Source organism: Rhododendron vialii, chromosome 11a, assembly GCF_030253575.1.
Source record: "Rhododendron vialii isolate Sample 1 chromosome 11a, ASM3025357v1".
Taxonomy (NCBI): domain Eukaryota; kingdom Viridiplantae; phylum Streptophyta; class Magnoliopsida; order Ericales; family Ericaceae; genus Rhododendron; species Rhododendron vialii.
Window position 1 is genome coordinate 17,045,335 of NC_080567.1, and position 19,610 is coordinate 17,064,944.

General features: G+C 37.4%; 1 protein-coding gene across 2 annotated transcripts; it reads left to right on the forward strand.

Annotated features, from left to right (window-relative positions):
• Nucleotides 1-3,229: 3,229 nt before the first annotated feature.
• Nucleotides 3,230-18,469, forward strand: LOC131306665 (U1 small nuclear ribonucleoprotein A-like). Of its 2 annotated transcripts, none has more exons than XM_058333060.1 (5): nucleotides 3,230-3,415; nucleotides 3,524-3,696; nucleotides 5,664-5,757; nucleotides 6,116-6,204; nucleotides 6,790-7,301. In XM_058333060.1, the coding sequence occupies exons 1-5, from the start codon at nucleotides 3,331-3,333 to the stop codon at nucleotides 7,081-7,083; spliced, it is 735 nt and encodes a 244-aa protein (XP_058189043.1). In that variant the 5' UTR covers nucleotides 3,230-3,330; the 3' UTR covers nucleotides 7,084-7,301. The 2 variants fall into 2 exon arrangements, with proteins under 2 accessions (XP_058189043.1, XP_058189044.1); XM_058333061.1 differs by lacking the exons at nucleotides 6,116-6,204; nucleotides 6,790-7,301 and adding exons at nucleotides 17,207-17,295; nucleotides 17,906-18,469 and having other exon boundaries at nucleotides 3,236-3,415.
• The last annotated feature ends 1,141 nt before the right edge of the window (nucleotides 18,470-19,610 follow it).

Genomic DNA, 19,610 nt, shown 5'->3' on the forward strand with positions numbered 1-19,610 from the left:
CTAGGTTGCCCCTTCTATGAAACTAAGTTGCTCCTTCTATGAATTTCCTGGGTATTCAATTTCTTCAGTATTTCTTCAATCTCTTTACCATTTCTATTATTTTTTGAGAAATTTGGAATCTGGGTTACTTGTAGATTTGCATGAAACGGACCAACTGAAATTCTCTATGCATGAAACGGAGGAAAAAAATTCCCAAAACAAGAAGTCGGTTTGTAGTCAAATCTGAGTTTGAATCTAAGTTGCCCTTCTATGAATTTAAATTGCCCCTTCTATGCACCTAAGTTGCCCTTTCTATGAACTTAAATTGCCCCTTAATTAGCTAGTAGCATAACTTCTTCACATTTTCAAGTAAAACCAAACAAAAAATTTTAAGTGGCAATTCCTAAAATCTAAAAGCAAAAGTATAAAGTGGATGCTAGAAAATATATATCTTATTTTCTCTATCATTTCTCTTTCTAAAAAATTAGCCAAAATACACTAATCTCAAAATACTTTAAAAACTCAAATCTACAAGTAACCCAGATCTCAAATTTCTCAAAAAATAATAGAAATGATAAGGAGATTGAAGAAATGCTCAAAAAATTGAATATTTAAGAAGTTCATAGAAGGGACAACTTAGGTTCATAGATTTATGTAGAAGCGGATAGATTTAGGTTCATAGACTTAGGTCCCTTCTATGAACCTAAGTTGTCCCTTCTATGAACTTCTTAAATATTCAATTTTTTGAGCATTTCTTCAATCTCCTTATCATTTCTATTATTTTCTGAGAAATTTGAGATCTGGGTTACTTGTAGATTTGAGTTTTTAAAGTATTTTTGAGATTAGTGTATTTTGGCTAATTTTTTAAAAAAAGAAATGATAGAGAAAATAAGATATATGTTTTCTAGCATCCACTTTATACTTTTGCTTTTAGATTTTAGGAATTGCCACTTAAAATTTCTTGTTTGGTTTTACTTGAAAATGTGAAGAAGTTATGCTACTAGCTAATTAAGGGGCAATTTAAGTTCATAGAAAGGGCAACTTAGGTGCATAGAAAGGGCAATTTAAATTCATAGAAGGGGCAACTTAGATTCAAACTCAGATTTGACTACAAACCGACTTCTTGTTTTGGGAATTTTTTTCCTCTGTTTCATACATAGAGAATTTCAGTTGGTCCGTTTCATGCAAATCTACAAGTAACCCAGATTCCAAATTTTTCAAAAAATAATAGAAATGGTAAGGAGATTGAAGAAATACTCAAGAAATTGAATACCCAGGAAATTCATAGAAGGAGCAACTTAGTTTCATAGAAGGGGCAACTTAAATTCATAGAAATGGCAACTTAGGATATCCAGATTCGGACTCCATGTATGGGGAATTATTTTTCCTCCGTTTCATGTATGGGGAATTATTTTTCCTCCGTTCCATATTTATGGAATTTTGAAAAAACCTCTCCATCACTTGGGCATTATTTACCCCTTTCTCCACTGATATGTAATTTCCCATCTTTCAAATGGGCGATGAATTATCTCTCTCTCAGCCGTCGGACTGTTTCTCCCTCCCAATCATCACTGGCGTCCACTTTACAAACAAGGCTGCAAGCACCCAGGCATTGGCCAAATTGTCTTGTTTGACACTTACAGATTTGTTCACTCTTAATTAATAACTCAAGATTCGTTTTTTTTTTACGAGCAACACTTCAGCCACCTTAACCTCACGCATAAGCGTGTTAAACTTGGGTCATCTTACCCTCATGAGAGTTTGTACAAAATTCGCACAAACTGACTCGAAACATCACGTATTATAGGAGTATTATATTACTAATAAAAAGAAAAAAAGAGGAAGGTATGAGCGGCAAACGGTTTTAAAAGAGATTCTCGAACGTCGACTAAAAGAAAGGTCAAGGATAAGGTCATCGCATCTCCACCAAAGCCAGCCAAAGGCCGAACAGACAGTTGGTTTCTTGCTTCGTGCTTATCTTCCTTTTTTTTTTTTTAATCATTCATGCCTATCTTCTTGCTTCTGGATGGATGTTTACCAAATTAGTAAATGTCGTAAAGCTTTGGTTTTATGTTTGAAAAATAATCTCTTCACTTTTCATTGGGCACTTTGATAAAAAGTTCAATTACTAACAATTTATTTTTCCAACGTTTGAGTTCAGGAAAAAACATTTGAAGGGGAATTCAATAACAAAATGTGATAAACTCTTCATAACCTAAGCAAAAATCCATCATATTGGATAGGGTAATGGGGCATCATTAATATGTAAACATGTCACCTATATGATAAGCGAGAAATGGAGTTTTAATCTCCCTCTTTAATAATTTATTGTCATTCTTTGCGACAAAGTCATAATAAATTACGAATATGCGAATCTTCCTTTGCGACAAAGTCACAACAATTCAGGAGTATGCATTAAATAATTTGCATGCTAATCCGATAGCTAAATAAACATACTATATATAGCAATATTGTAAACGATCCACCAAACAATAATTCCACGATGCAACATCACAACAAAAATTTGCAGGTTTAACGGGTTTCGTCTCTTCCTCTTCATTAGGTTTCCGCCTACATAACCTGCGTGGAATCTAAAGGCCTAAACAAACACACTTTTAGAACAATGGAGGGACCCACTAAGAACAAAACTTCACAAATGCATGCCTGACAAATTAATTCTCGACACGTGATGAGAGTTGCGCATTCATTCTTTACGAGTTCCTTTTCTTTTTTTTTTTGAAACGGCAAAAATTTATTAAGAAACTTAATAGGGGTACATCAAGTAGGGGGAGAGGGAGATCCAACCAAAGGTTGAAAAATGGGCCGAGACCCAAACACCTGAGGGCCAAAGCCCAAAAAGTTGGGCCAAGCCCGAACACCTGAGTTGCACATTCATTCTCTATGAGTTCCTTTCCAAGTTCATTTCTCTAACCTTCTAAAACACTCTAGAAGGTCCCGTCAAGTGAGATGTTCTATTGGACTGTGTTAATGAGATCGGTCTTGCTAACCTCCGCCTAGTGGGCGGAGAATAATATACTAATAATTTCAAATAAGTACAGATATTAATGAACATCTCATGAAAATTAATAGATTTTTATAAATATCCATATAATTTTCTCAGATATCAATGCACATTTTATTTAATTCTATGGAGATTAGAATAATCCTAACGCGATTTGGGTTTTTATTTGGGCCAACCATGTGGCCAGCACGAAAGCCATTACATAACTGGTGGCCCAAACCAACAGTAGGCCCGTTTAGCCACTCGGAACAAATCACTGGAAAACTTCTCGCTGCTTTGTCGGATTTCACAGGTAGTAGGGTTTATTAGAATTTCAGAGTTAGAGACCCATGGCGGAGATGGCCACCGGCGGCGACGTTCCTACGAACATGACTATATACATCAACAACCTCAACGAGAAGATCAAGCTCGAAGGTACTCATTTCCCTTTCCCTATCGTCTTTTTTTGGTGTATTTGTTTTGCCTTAGTTCCTCTTTCTCTCTCGAACGGAGGTGTTTAAGTCTGAGTTTGATTTTTTCCAGAGTTGAAGAAATCCCTGTTGGCCGTTTTCTCTCAATTCGGGAAGATATTGGAGGTTTTAGCATTCAAGACGCTTAAACACAAAGGTCAAGCCTGGGTTGTGTTCGAAGACGTGTCTTCCGCCTCAAGTGCGCTTCGCCAAATGCAAGGCTTTCCGTTTTATGACAAACCTATGGTATTGCCCCATATTTCGCTACCCTTTCTTTTCTGTTTTCACGAGTACTTGATGGCATCGTCATGTTAAATTCAGTGCAATTTAAGTATCACGAGCACCGAAGTGATAATTAGGAGAACAGCATCACACATTGCTGATTCTTGCTGGTTTATAGTTATAACTGGAGCGGCCCAACATAGCCTCTCTGAGGACCTTGACTAGGTGTTACTTAGCTAGAGCTCCTCGTAGTCAATGTGCGTGCTACGAACTTGTTTAGTTGATTGAAAAATTGCAACTATGGATTCTAAGACAGTTCCTTTCGTTATGTTACTATTTCGGTGGTGTTATCGAACTGAAGTAGCAAAATTCTTCCAGGAAACAAAAAGAATTCAGGAAGAACTGTCTTTAATTTGCATTCTCTATTAGCAAACTCTAATATTCTTCGTGGTTTCTTTGTGTGAATTCTCTACCGCAGCCAATTTCTGTTATATCATGGACAGCTGTGCTTTTATACGGTTAGGATAACTTAATTATGCAGGCAAAACAGATCAATGCAAGTTATATTCTTCTTTTTTCTGACATTGTTAGTTTTTTTGAATGAGAGCATATGATGATAGTGTCGACCATTAGCATCTACAACGATAAATATGGGGTTCATGATATAAAAAATATCTCCCTTTGATGACAATAACACCATCAGACAAATCAAATTTCATTTTCATCGTATAATTCTCATTTTAACTATGTAAGGGTCTCGTATGATGAGCCATCTGGTCAATGATTGAGCCCTGTGGACCATAGTTAGTCTTGTTCCCAGGCAAGAATTGAACCCACAGAAGATGTAAGATTTAGGCACATGTGCCTTTCAGACAGCGACCTTGATTGGTTGCCATACGCAATAACCTGAATTTGGACAGCTTGCTTTTCAATATCACAAGCAATACCAAGCACTACTGGTCTAGGATTGTTTATATGACTCTTATGTAAGGTTTGAGGCGACAGTCCATAACCAGTAACCTGTGGTCGGGCAGCTTGCTTTTCATTGTCATAAGCAATTCCGAGCACTGTTGCAAGTACCAGGCTCTATACAGGTTTGACTTTGTGCTGTTAATAGTTGATAGTGGACCTGCGAGTGGTCCTTTGAATGGTGGCCTAGCTATGTATTAGAGCTGGAGCTCCTTATTTTTTCCCTCCTGCCTGCTCCATTTGAGAAATGTTTACATTTGAGGAGACTCAATGGGAGCTGAGAAATCTGTCTCCTTGGTGGAACAGATACTTTATGACTGCGGTTGCAATGTTGTTGAGTTCACTTTGTTGACGTCATGCCCAGGTCATGTTTTTTGCCATAGTGCTCAACTAGCTTATTGTGTTCTCTCATATGGTTGTTTTCTTAGCCTCTGTTCTGTTGCCTACTTGGCTCTATAGGACCAAATACTCAGGAATGGGACACCAGGTTTCTGGTAAGGTAACCAACTGATGCACAGATTTTGTGTTTGGATTGGCCTATTAAAAGAAAAGAGGTAATAAGGTCCCACATTGTAGGTTATTGGAATAAGAAATTTTGGGTGTGAGCTTGTTATTAAAGATTATTTCCATTTCAAGGTCATCGAATATTTGGCATGGCCATTAGGCTTTACTAATACAATATATAGGGTTCTGCCCCAACTAAGGTTCATCATTGTGTCTGAGAACTGAAATAGTAAATTCTGAAGAGAAACTTAGTTGTATTTATGTCAAGTTAAAGTTATTGCAAACTTTAGCTCACTAAGCTACAAATATGGATTACATTTGTGTTCCGATAGTAGATGTTGAGTTTATACTCCTATGGAAGTCAACGGGTAATTCTGAGTCCTATGTTGCTTATGTTGCACTTTCATGTCAGTTGACCAGTTGTAGACTTGTAGTCATGATGTGTAGGTGTGCGTGTTTGTGTTTGTTTTGCTCTCTCATATAGACGAATGACTAATAGTAATTTTTTTTAAATGCAGAGGATACAATATGCAAAGACAAAATCAGATGTAGTAGCAAAAGCTGATGGTACTTTTGTTCCGAGAGAGAGAAAAAAGAGGCATGAGGAAAAAGGTGAGACATTATTGCACACATACATGCGTGGAATACGCGTCTCTTCCTTCAATTTCTATGATGGTTTGAGTTCTCGATGGGTCGAGAAACTTTGCAGAGTTTTCTGAATGTTAACATGGGTATCATTCAGGTATCTTGTTATAGTTATATTATGTACTTCCCTCGCCATTTTAAAAAAGGGTAAAGGGTATTTACTATGTTTCATTTCCTTTTTCAAGAGTATTTGACAAGTAAACATTGATGCCACTTTATGTCGTTCAAGTTAAGACTACTCAAATACAAGTAGACATATCGAAAAAGGATGATGGCAAGCTATCTCTTTAGTTATATGAGTTTTCTTGCCTCTTTCTTTCAACAGGGAGGAAGCGAAAAGACCAACACGATGCGAATCAAGCTGGAATGGGTCAGAATCCTGCTTATGGCGGTGCCTATGGTGCAGCTCCTCATGTAAGCATGTTTCCTGTTACCTTAGAAGTTCAAATTACTTTTGGAGTCATTTTTCAGAGAATGGTTTGGAATTAGCTTTATTGAGTTTGCATGCATATGTTTTATAAGGATTATTCTAAGAGTAAATCAGGTATTCTCGATGTCACTACTATATTTATCCTTTAGATATCTATATGTTCTCCGTGCTACTTCATTTGTTTGGAAATTCAAGGTAAAGTCCTTTTTTTCCCTACGGTTGGTGTGTCCTGTCACACTGGAGCTTTCTCTGACAGTGACACCGTGCGGACTTCGAGAAAGGAAATAGGAATCAATGCAATATATTAGGCTTAATATTTTATCAACTATGACTACACCTCATACGGATTTTTGACTCAGTGCTTGATTTTAGACTCCACTTTATGAAGTAGATATGCTAAATGTTGTTCAGTACTCTCCTTGCATGGAATGGATGCAATAGGTTTCTCCTTAGAATATTATGTGGTAGCTTTTGTTCGTTCCTTGTAATTTTTTAATATTTTTGGATAATGTTGGTGTATGTTTTGGAAGGACCTCACCTTTTCTGTCTCCTTCCGCAATTTGGTGCAGTTATCACAAATACCATATATTGGTGGTGCAAAATCTGCAGTTCCAGAAGCTCCAGCTCCGCCAAATAACATATTATTTGTTCAGAATCTTCCGCATCAGACCATTCCAATGATGCTGCAAGTGCTCTTCTGCCAATACCCTGGCTTTAAGGAAGTAAGAATGGTGGAAGCGAAACCGGGAATTGCCTTTGTTGAGTATGAGAATGAGATGCAATCCACATACGCAATGCAGGGACTCCAGGGTTTCAAGATATCACCTGAGAACCCAATGTTGATTACCTACGCAAAGAAATAGATTGATGAGCTTTTGAAACTGCCATTTTTTTTTTTTTGGTAAAATGGATGCACTTAAGAAGGATTAGCTCTGGACCATCTTTGATCTGGAAAGATGTTGTGTAGCTATTTCCATCTTGCTTTGGCCGTTACCATACTTATTTACTTATTGTAGTGTATTAAACCTTAGTTTTCCCTGTATGTCTTCTTTTTGTATTAGCATATCTTGAATTCAGGTTAGTTGGACTAGCACATGTTTGTTTTAGTCTACACGAACTTTCCATTTTATTGGCAGTACTTCTCTTTGTACAAGTACCAAATAGGCAAACACGAACACCACATTGTCTGGCATCTTTCAGCTGAGCCGAAAAGGGGCGATCAACCCCGTGGCAATCTTCTCTGGGATACTGGGGGTCAGAGAAGAGGAGCCGAGGCGACAATATAACACATGATTGATGATTCGCTCTCTCAAGACAAACTTAAGCCATAACCTGACTCCAACCACAAAAGTCTCCCCAAACATAGCTCTAGAGACTCGAATGCATGACTCTACCCGCTAAGGATAAACTTCACAATGCAAGCCTGATTAGAGACTCGAATGCATGACTCTACCCATTAAGGATAAACTTCACAATGCAAGCCTGATAAATTAATTCTATTCTAACCTTGTAGAATTCTTGAAGGTCCCATCAAGTGAGAGATGCTCTATTCTATTGGACCGTCACTAGCCCGTGTTAATGAGATTTGGGTTTTTTATTTGGCCAAGCATGTGCCCAGCACGAAAGCCATTAGGCCACACGAGGTTAAATTATTTACACCACCAGTGTCAATATTTATTTTCTTTCAAATTAATTATATTACGCCATATCGCCGTGCCCGTGTTTAATGAGATTTGGGTTTTTTATTTGGACCAAGCATGTGCCCAACACGAAAGCCATTAGGCCACACGAGGTTAAATTATTTACACCGCCAGTGTTAATATTTGTTTCTTTCAAATCAATTACTATATTATGCCATGTCGCCATATTTTATTAATTGAAACCGCTGTTTTGACGACGTGACGCAATTGTTTGCGTGGGAATTTATTGGTCCAGTCATACAATGGCACGTGGCCATTCATATTAGACAAAACGGAGTACGCATAGACTGAAGTGCATGAAATCACATAATTAAAAGAACGATGACGTTTTGATTAAATCAATGTCGTTTTATAGGTAATATTAATTGTTGCCAGGTGTTACTCAGACAATAGCTTAGAAAGTAAGCAGTTCGAAGCTCAAAGGCGCGAATGGTTTTATTCAAACAAAAAGCAGTTACAAGTGACATGGTCAAAGGAGTAAGATTCAAGCAAATAACTGCCCATATCCTCCACGATGCAGTTAAGGGAAGTGGGGTGATGATTTAAACCGAATTGCCACAATCAGGAATCATGGAGGGAAAGTTTGAATTCAAACCAAGATGCCTTCGAAGACAGCCAGGCGGGAAATAAGGACGTGGAGAAGACTCAAGAATTTGCTTATAAATAGAAAAAATGAAGAAAGGAAAAACTCCAGACAAATCATCAAACAAACAGCTATGCTATGCTTGGTTTGTCCATTAGGCAGTAGTTAGAAGAGCTTATATTTAAGTTCGAAGAAGTTAGGAGTTTGTAGTAGTTGTAATCACTTTGTAACTCATTCTGTTCTGTTCATTAGTGGAAGTTTGGAGAATCAATTGAAAAGCAAGTTCGTTTTTGAATTGATCAAGGTATCTTGCTTGTTCTTTGATTTATCAAGTTTCCAGTGAATCGTTGTGCCGTTCTAATACTTCTAGATAGAGAAATCCTCTTCATTGAGGTAATTGAACCGACACACAATCGCCTGATTAGGTTTGGCTTTTTGTAAGCTTCAAATCTGAAAAGGATAATTACAAGTCTTTTCTGGCACGCTCGCACACAATCATATTTTGGAGGTAAACCAAAAATCCAATCCAAACAGCAATGTAATTAATTTGGAAAAAACAAATGCTTATACCATTGGTGTATATAATTTATTCTCTCGGGCACACAACTGGTGGCCCAAACCAACAGTAGGCCCGTTTAGCCTACCCAAACCAACAGTAGGAATTGAATTGCCTCACCTATTTGTTTGACCACTCGGAATAAATCGAGTTTTTGGCCGAAATGACCATAATTTGTAATCAAATTGGAGAAATATCCATCTTTTGAAACGTTTTGTAAAAATAGGCCATCGCGCCTTTTCAAAACGCGTTATAGCGGTTAGGCCAACTCCTACGTGGCGAAGGAGTCCTCGTCAGATTGTTATAGCGCCTTTTAGGAAGGCGTTATAGGCAGATAGGCTATCGCGCCTTTTGCAAAGGCGTTATAGGCAGATTATAACTCCTTCTCAAAAGGAGCTATAGATTATAACTCCTTTCCAAAAGGAGCTATAGGTTTAAAATCCAGGTTTTTTCCAACACTTGAACTTATATCGAACCCTCCTTCTCCTCCTATTTGCTCGACCTTCTCTCTCCACGTCGATCGCAATCTCCTCCAGCCACGTTCCTCCCCTCTCCGTCGTCTTGCTCTCCACCCTCCGTTTCACTCACAGTAAGTCTCTCCCTCTCCATCTTCCTTTTCTCATCTCCATCTTCCTTGTCTCATGTATATGTGTATGTATATATATTTATATATATGTATGTATGTGTGTATATATACTAGGGTTTTGGCTCGAATCTACAACCCATTTAGCCAAAAGGAAATTTCTTGGCAACATCAAATGAATTCCTATATCAGGATCAAAAAAAAAAAAAATGAATGACATGTATGCAATGCAACTTCATGTTTAAACCCCTGAAGTGATCAAGTTTTTTGCTACTGTATTATTTTTCACCCCTTGCAGTAAAAGCAAGTGTATAGAAATGCAACACTCTTACAGAACTCAAAGAAACCTTATGTCTTGGACCCCTTGTACGTTTAACCATGTCAAGGTTGATTGTCTGGCGATCCTACAGTCGAATTTAGCAATTCTAGCTTCCTCGAAACACACTTTTTAAAGACATGATCGAATATATCAAGAGTATTGAATCTAAAATTCCTATAGTTTTGAATGCAATATAAAATTTCTTGAGTTCCAAATGCCTAGAAACTAAGGTTAAAAAAAAAATTAAGGTCAAAACCCCCTTGAGAATTCACATTCATAGAAATTGCAATCTCATATTTATCTGAAAATATTATCCCCATATACGAAAAAAGAAAACTTATCCCCATTTGCTGAACACAGTGTTAGCTAAAAAAGGTTTGAATTTATCTTTCTTATCTACAGAAAAGATGCATATACTCTTAACAACACAAGGCGGAAATAGATCTATGAGAAATCTGGGGTTGAAATCGGCGAGAAGGAGGAGGGTTTTGTTGTTTTTAGAGCATCTTTGAGCACGTAAGATACAGAAAATATTGTTGGTCGCGGCGGGGTGGGAAATAGACACCGATAGCATGGACCTCCATTGTAGTTGTAAACTATAAGATACAGAAAATATTTAGGATGCAGTTATACCACAACTTAGAACAACATACGAAGGGGTTAATTATGTTTTGAAGCCCCAAAACCTATACATAGACTTTCACATGCTGGTATGAGAACATGTGAAAAACTGCTGGCACTTGATAAGTTGCAAACAATCACAATAATTTGTTTAGGTTTTGTCGTATTGTTGTATCCATACTTCGTATCCGTATCTGTGCTTCATAGCCCTTTTCAAACATATGTGAGAAAACCTACCAAACACTCTCCCTAAATTTCAAGTCCATCGTCTTGTAATCATTCTTAAAATCAATCCACGGACCAGTTCTCGCCACAACCTTCTCCCAATCCCCCACATATCTCGTCACAATGCTCCTACACTCCTCATTGTAATTTCCAATCCCCATCTTCAACACATCATCTCGCGTCTTTATCCCCAATTTCGTATCGAGCTCCAATAGTGCCATAACGAGCCAACATGTATGTGGTACATTGGGTTTGCACCTTGTCTCTCTTATGTTTTCGGAAAATGATTTTATGATGTGTGTTTCAACAAAGATGTGTAGCCACTCGATGTGTGTAAGTCCTAGATGCAGCGTATGGAACCCACATGTTCGAATAGTTTTAGACCATTAGCGTATTGGGGGAAGTCTATTAACACAATCATTTATCCAACCATTTGTACTATATGCATATGTGGCATTTTATTATTGATAAGTAAATGATTTACAACTTTTTTGTTTGAATCCTTCAGCAACCATATATTTTGTAATATTTTATTTATTTTTTACAAATTTGTAATCTTTTGGATGATAAGTTCCTACTCTCTTTTGAGATTGTTGAGTTGATAATTTAACTCAATTTATTTTAGGTACGCAAGGTAAAAATGGTTCTTCAGGAGGGGCCCATTGACGGGAGTTTGTTAACTTATTAGCAAAGTCATCGCTCCCATTCTATATGGGCAAATAATGTAAGTACAAATTTTAAATATTTGTCAACACTCTTTATATGATTCAGATTATAAATTGTGAAAGTAACTTGACATATTTTTTCAGGGAGAGCCTCCAGTTGATTCGAAACATCTTAAAGTACGACGAATTGAAGCTAGACTAAAGAAGTTGGACCCCTCATCGCCACCAGTTTTACAATTGATTAGGCAGGCTGGTTTTGGTGGTGTCATAGATATACCATTTATCTCTCTTGACCTTGGCCTCATGACAGCTTTACTAGAGCGTTGACGTTTGCATACGATGGAGGTAGGCGGTACGGCAACGAAACTACCAATTGCTCTGAGAGCTTCAATGGGGTCGTAAAAAAGAAGCCAGACACCTTCCGATCATGGCAACTGTTGTGTTTACCTTCTACAAGTGTGTAGAGTACTTTGACGATAAGCTGGTGAAGTCAATGGATACAAAAGCCAAAGGGAATCATTTTAGCTTATATGCAAAGAAAAAGTACGATCATTGGAGGGAAAATGCAGTGGGACACGATGTCATTGTGTTCAACCGGGCAGTGGGCTTGTTTGAGGTACATACACCAATCAATCGAACGAGCCCATACAAAGGAAATAACAAACACATAGTTGACTTGACGAACAAGACGTGCACTTGCAATAAGATTCAGTTGTGGAAAATGCCCTGTTCGCACGTTATTGTGGTTTGCAACAAAATGCATATTGACCCTCTTGATTACTTTGGCAAATATTGGACGGTCGACACAACAATTGCCATGTATGGATCTCTCTCATTCAAGCCACTGCCTGACCAAGCCTACTGGCTGCCATACGATGGGCCAAGAATTCTTCCAGACAAAGAACGTCTCCGAGGCTGAGGCCACCCGAAAGTGAATCGAATCCGAAATGAAATAGATGATTTGATTGAGCACCAACCGCCACAGACGTGCTCCAAGTGTGGTCAACAAGGTCACAACAAGAGAAGATGCGGAAAATGAAATTCAAATTACATGTCATGTGATGTTTTTATATGAAAAGTTTGTACTCAACAAGTCTTTTATGTTAATCAATGTACTCGTGAACTCTTTTATATCCAAATTTTTTCCAAATTAATAGTAATTCTAATTTTTTAAACACGAATCGTGAGAATTTTTAATATCTCTTTGTTTCCAATCTTTTAATAATATCTTTGGTGATAACAAATTCTCACATTTTGTGTAAAAAAAATTAGGATGTTACATAACCCGTTTTCGAGATTGTGTTATTAGGGTCAGAATTATAGCTCCTTTTGAAAATGAGCTATTAGGGTGATTAGGGTCAAAATTATAGCTCCTTTTCAAAAGGAGTTATTAGGGTTAAAATATGAAAAAGACGCTATTAGGGTTAGGGTTTAGAAATATAACTCCTTTTGAAAAGGCACTATTTGGGTTAGAACTATCACTCTTTTTCAAAAGGCGCTATTTAGGTTAGAACTATCACTCCTTTTCAAAAGGCGCTATTATGGCAAAATGCGTGATTCCTACGTGGCAACCAAACCGTGGCCACATGGCACCTAACCGCTATAACGCGTTTTGAAAAGGCACGATGGCCTATTTTTACAATACGTTTCAAAAGATGGATATTTCTCCAATTTGATTACAAATTATGGCCATTTCGGCCAAAAACTCGGAATAAATCACTGGAAAACTTCTCGCTGCTTTGTCGGAGTTCAAAGGTGGTAGGGTTTATATTACTAGCTTTTCAGGGAGAGAGAGAGACCCAAGGCGGAGATGGCTATGGGCCGCGAGGTTCCTCCGAACATGACCCTATATATCAACAACCTTAATGAGAAGATCAAGCTCGAAGGTACTCAGGTTCCATTCTTGTAAATTTATTTTTCTTCTTTTTTGTGTGTTTTGTTTCTTTTTAAATTTTGGGCGCTGCTATTCGCAGTCCATTATTTTCTCCCATAGCCCGTTAAAAATTTTCAATTATACTCGACAGTTAATTACCGAAATTGAGATACATTTTCAACATCCAATTACTGAAATATAATATTTTTTTCAACAGCTATTTACCGAAAATGTATGTTCGGCAGTTGTTTACCGAATGTTGAACATATTTTCGACACGTAGTTACCGAAATATAATCTTGTTTTTAACAGCTATTTACCAAAATGTTATATATGATTTTCAACAACTATTTACCGAAATACAGTGGGCTATGGGAGAAAATATGGGGCTACGAATAGCAGCGTCCTAAATTTTTTAGAAAATTTCTTTATATCCCTTTGACTTTGGTCTAAAATTTATTCTGGTCCTTCACCTTTCAATTTCGGCATAAAAATACTTCGACTTTCCAATTTTTTTCAATGTCATCATTTAGGGATATCTACATATATACACGAAAAATAGAGTGTTTGGATCAAGAAATCTACACATATTGGATGCCGTTGATTCTCGCGTTAGCCCCTCGTTTGTTTTTTCATAGAATTTTTGGATGACTCGGATCGATCATTCGGTGCCGGAGACGGCCCGACGTCCCTATAGCAGGACTCAAAGAAAATGGATTCCTTCTAAATGATGACATTGAAAAAAATTGGAAAGTCGAAGTATTTTTATGCCGAAATTAAAAGGTGAATGACCAAAATGAATTTTTAGTCAAAGTCGAAGGGATATAAAAGAAATTTCCCCTAAATTTTTTGTTTGATTCGTGTCATAATTTTTGGATTAATCATTCGGCTCGATAAGAGAAGTCCGAAAGTACAAAATTACGACGGAAGATGGAAAAAAAGTTTTAAACAACTGTCTTATTTGTTTAAAGTGTTGTCTTATTTAAATTTTTTTTAATATCGATCCATATTTTTATATTCGTTTTGTCGAGTCAAACAATTAACCCAAAAAATTACAATAAATAAAAAGTTACGAAAAGTGAAAAATAAGAAAATAAATCCAGACTTTCAAATTTACAAAACCTTTCCCTATCGTCTTTTTTTGTACTTGATTCGCCCTAGTTCCTCTTTCTCTATCTGGAACGGAGGTGTTTACATCTGAGTTTGATTTTTTCCAGAGTTGAAGAAATCCTTGTTAGCCGATTTCTCTCAATTCGGGAAGATATTGGTGGTATTAGCATTCAAGACGCTTAAACACAAATGTCAAGCCTGGGTTGTGCTCGAAGATGTCTCTTCCGCCTCCAGTGCGCTTCGCCAAAAGCAAGGCTCTATGTTTTATGACAAACCTATGGTATGGATAGTGGCCCCATATTTTGCTACCCATTCTTTTCAGTTTTCACGAGTACTTGATGGCATCGTCAGGTTAAATTCAGTGCAATATAAGTATTGCGAGCACCGGTGGGATAATTTGGAGAACTGCATAACACATTTGCTGATTCTTTCTGGTTTATAGTTGTAACTGGAGTGGCCGAAGGTAGCCTCTCTAAGGACCTTGACTAGGTGTTACTTAGCTAGAGCTCCTCATAGTCAATGTGCTACGAACTTGTTTAGTCAATTAAAAAATCGGAACTATGGATTCTATGACAGTTCATTTTGTTATGTTACTAATTCGGTGGTGTTATCGAACTGAAGTAGCAAAATTCTACCAGGAAACAAAAAGAACTCAGAAAGAACTGTCTTTAATTTGCATTCTCTTTCAGCAAACTCTAATATTCTTCATGGTTTCTTTGTGGGAATTCTCTACAGCGGCGAATTTCTGTTATATCATGGACAGTTGTGCTTTTATACTGTTAGGATAACTTAATTATGCAGGCAAAACAGATCAATGCAAGTTATTTTCTTCTTTTTTATGACATTGTTAGTTGATTGGAATGAGAGCATATGACGATAAATATGGGGTTCATGATATAAAAAATATCTCCATTTGATGACAATAACACCATCAGACGAATCAAATTTTGCTTTCATCGTATAATTCTCATTTTAACTACATAAGGGTCTCATATGATGAGTCATCTGGTCGATGATTGAGCCCCTGTGGACCATAGTTAGTCTTGTTCCCCAGCAAGAATTGAATCCCCTAAAGATGTAAGATTTATGCATGTGTGTCTTTCAGACAGCAACCTTGATTGGTTGCCATATGCAATGACCTAAATTTTGACAGCTTGCTTTTCAATATCATAAGCAATACTAAGCGCTACTAGTCTATGATTGTTTATAGTATAACTTTTATCTAAGGTTTGAGGTGACAGTCCATAACCAGTAACCTGTGGTCGGGCAGCTTGCTTTTCATTGTCATAAGCAATTCCGAGCACGTTGCGAGTACCGGGCTCTATACAAGTTTGACTTTGTGCTGTTAATGGTTGATAGTGGACCTGCGAGTGGTCCTTTGAATGGTGGCCTAGCTATGTATTACAGTTGGAGCTCCTTATTTTTTCCCTGCTGCCTGCTCTGTTTGAGAAATGTTTACATTTGAGGAGACTCAATTGGGAGCTGAGAAATCTATCTCCTTGGTGGAACAGATACTTATGATTCCAGTTGCAATGTTGTTTAGTTCACTTTGTTGACGTCATGACCGGGTCATGTTTTTTGCTATAGTGCTCAACTAGCTTATTGTGTTCTCCCATATGGTTGTTTTCTTTGCCCCTGTTTTGTTGCCTACTTGCCTCTATAAGACCAAATACTCAGGAAAGGGACACCAGGTTTCTGGTATGGTAACCAACTGATGACGGAATTGTGTTTGGACTGGCCTATTAAAAGAGAAGAAATAATAAGGTCCGACATTGTAGGTTATTGGAATAAGAAATTTTGGGTGTGAGCTTGTTATAAAAGATTATTTCCATTTCAAGGTCATCGAATATTTGGCCTGGTCATTAGACTTTACTAATATAATATATAGGGTTCTCCCCCAACAAAGTTTCATCATTGTGTCTGAGAACTGAAATAGTAAATTCTGAAGAGAAACTTGTATTTGTGTCTAGTTAAAGTTATTGCAAAACTTTAGCTCACTAAGCTACAAATATGCATTACATTCGTGTTCCGATAGTAGATGTTGAGTTTAGACTCCTATGGAAGTCAACGGGTAATTCTGAGTCCTATGTTGCTTATGTTGCATTTCATGCCAGTTGACTAGTTGTAGACTTGTAGTCATGACGTGTAGGTGTGCGTGTGTTTGTGTTTGTTTTGCTCTTTCATATAGACGCATGACTAATAGGAATTTTTATTTTAATGCAGAGGATACAATATGCAAAGACAAAATCAGATGTAATAGCAAAAGCTGATGGTACTTTTGTTCCGAGAGAAAGAAGAAAGAGGCACAAGGAAAAAGGTGAGACATTATTGCACACATGCATGGAATACGCCTCTCTTCCTTCAATTTCTATGGTAGTCTGAGTCTGAGTTTTCGATGAGTCGAGAAACTTTGCTAATCACATTTGTGTATTTATGCAAAATTAAATATTATAAGTTCCTTACGATGATGCTGATGATTTGTGAAAAGTCGGAGTTTTCCTAATGTTAACATGGGTTTCATTCAGGTATCTTGTTATAGTTATATTATGTACTTCACTCGCCCTTTTATAAATGGTAAAGGGTATTTGCTATGTTTCATTTCTTTTTTGAAGAGTATTTGACAAGTAAACATTGATGCCACTTGATGCTGTTCAAGTTAAGACTACTCATATAGAAGTAGACATATCAAAAAAAGATGATGGTAAGCTTTCTCTTTAGTTATATGAGTTTTCTTGTCTCTTTCTTTCAACAGGGAGGAAGCGAAAAGACCAACACGATGCAAATCAAGCTGGAATGGGTCAGAATCCTGCTTATGGCGGTGCCTACGGTGCAGCTCCTCATGTAAGCATGTTTCCTGTTATCTTAGAAGGTCAAATTACTTTTGGAGTTGTTTTTCAGAGAATGGTTTGGAATTAACTTTATTGAGTTTGCATGCATATGTTTTATAAGGAATATTCTAAGAGTAAATCAGGTATTGTTGTTGTCACTACTATATTTATCCTTCAGAAATCTCTATGTTCTCCGTGCTACTTGATTTGTTTGGATATTCAAGGTATAGTCCTTTTTTTCCTACGGTTGGTGTGTCCTGTCACAGGAGCTTGCTGTGATACCGTGCAGACTTCGAGAAAGGAAATAGGAATTAACGCGATATATTAGACCGTATAGTTATTGGGCACTTAATAAGTTGGCGTAATATTTTGTCGATTACAACTATACCCCATACGGATGTTTGACTCAGTGTTTGATTTTAGACTCCACTTTATGAAGTAGATATACTAACTGCTGTTCAGTACTCTACTTGCATGGAATGGATGCAATAGGTTTCTCGTTAGAATATTATGTGGTAGCTTGTGTTCATTCCTTGTAGTAATTTTTTAGTATTTATGGATAATTTTGGTGTATGTTTTGTAAGGACCTCACCTTTTCTGTCTCCTTCCACAATTTGGTGCACTTATCACAAATACCGTATATGGGTGGTGCAAAATCTGCAGTTCCAGAAGCTCCAGCTCCACCAAATAACATATTATTTGTTCAGAATCTTCCGCATGAGACCACTCCAATGCTGCTGCAAGTGCTCTTCCGCCAATACCCTGGCTTTAAGGAAGCAAGGATGGTGGAAGCAAAACCCGGAATCGCCTTTGTTGAGTATGAGAATGAGATGCAATCCACATACGCAATGCAGGGACTCCAGGGTTTCAAGATATCACTTGAGAACCCAATGTTGATTACCTAGGCAAAGAAATAGATTAGATGACCTTTTGAAGCTGCCATTTTTGTTTTTTGGTAAAATGGATGCACTTAAGAAGGATTAGCTCTGGACCGTTGATCTGGAAAGATGTTGTGTAGTACCTATTTCCATCTTGCTTTGGCTGTTAGTGTACTTATTTACATTTTTTTTTTGACAAGTAATTATTTACTTATTGTAGTGTATTAAACCTTAGTTTTCCCTGTATATCTACTTTTTTTTATTAGCATATCTTGAATTCAGGTTAGTTCGACTAGCCTATGTTTGTTTTAGTCCACATAAACTTTCCATTTTATTGGCAGTACTTCTATTTGTACAAGTACCAAACAGGCAAAGACGAACCCAACATAATTGCTCAAGACAGTGAAATGGGTCCGCTCAAAGCAATAGAGCTCGCTTCTTTAGTCAATTAATTATGTCGCTGGTGGATTAACATAATTGTCTTCTTCATAATGAGGGCGTGTAAGGGAGTTCGTCCCATAGGATTCAAAGAACATCAACAATCCTAGCGATTCACATCATAACTCGTAACAAGTGCTTGAAGCGACATGCTAGAAACTCGGGGAATTCGGGGAACCGTTTAAAAAGACGAAAGCAGCAGCATCGTGGTTCAGCCAGATAATTTTGTTAATAGTTGAAGCTCCTGGTTTAGAAGGGTTCCAGGTTTGATGATTGAAACAAAATAATACTTCTTCGTAAATAAGCATATTTCTCCCAACCAATGGACAAGATTTCTATCTTTTGAGCAAACATTTCCTAAAAAAGTGGAAAAAAAAAAAAAGAGTACAGAAATCTGGACGTCATCCCAGCTTCAGCTTTTGCTTTTGCTTTTGTTTTGCTGGCGTTGTTTCTTTCCTCAGACGAAGTCAAGAGAGTGAATCAAGTAGAGTGGAATTTGGGTCCTAAAGGGCATAATTGAGGGTGTTGACAGTGAAGGAGCAGAGATATGAGTGTGTGACCAAATAAGGCATTTAAATCTAGAACCAAGTGTAGCTTCACACGCTATATATCCGTGCATTTATGTCTCCAGATTTTGTTTCATGACTTCATCCCAAATCTATCTTCTTCTCCCACAAGACAAACGCACAGAGAGTGATTCAAGAGTGACAACAGCTCCGTCTCATGTTTAAGTATGGCCCACTTGTGCTCTATAATTGCTCTGTTTTTGTGGACATCACCGTTGATAATCGGGTATTTGTTCAGTTTATGCGCACTTCGATTAGTTTTAAAGTTAGAGTTTATGACCGAACAATTAAAATTGATTTGTTGTGTCGAGCTCTAGGCGCTCCGGCGACACCTTGATTTCTTCCGTCGACGTCACTGCACGATGCTAAATGAAAAGGTCATTATAAGAATTACTTGATTTCAAACTTTTTATTTTGGTACAACTGAAATGAATGATTCCAGACTT

Excerpts from the sequence above, each read along its gene's own strand:
- LOC131306665 (XM_058333060.1), top strand. The coding sequence starts at position 3,331 with ATGGCGGAGATGGCCACCGGCGGCGACGTTCCTACGAACATGACTATA. Across the intron at positions 3,416-3,523 it reads CGAGAAGATCAAGCTCGAAG|AGTTGAAGAAATCCCTGTTG; the intron begins GTACTCATTTCC and ends GATTTTTTCCAG. Across the intron at positions 3,697-5,663 it reads CGTTTTATGACAAACCTATG|AGGATACAATATGCAAAGAC; the intron begins GTATTGCCCCAT and ends TTTTAAATGCAG.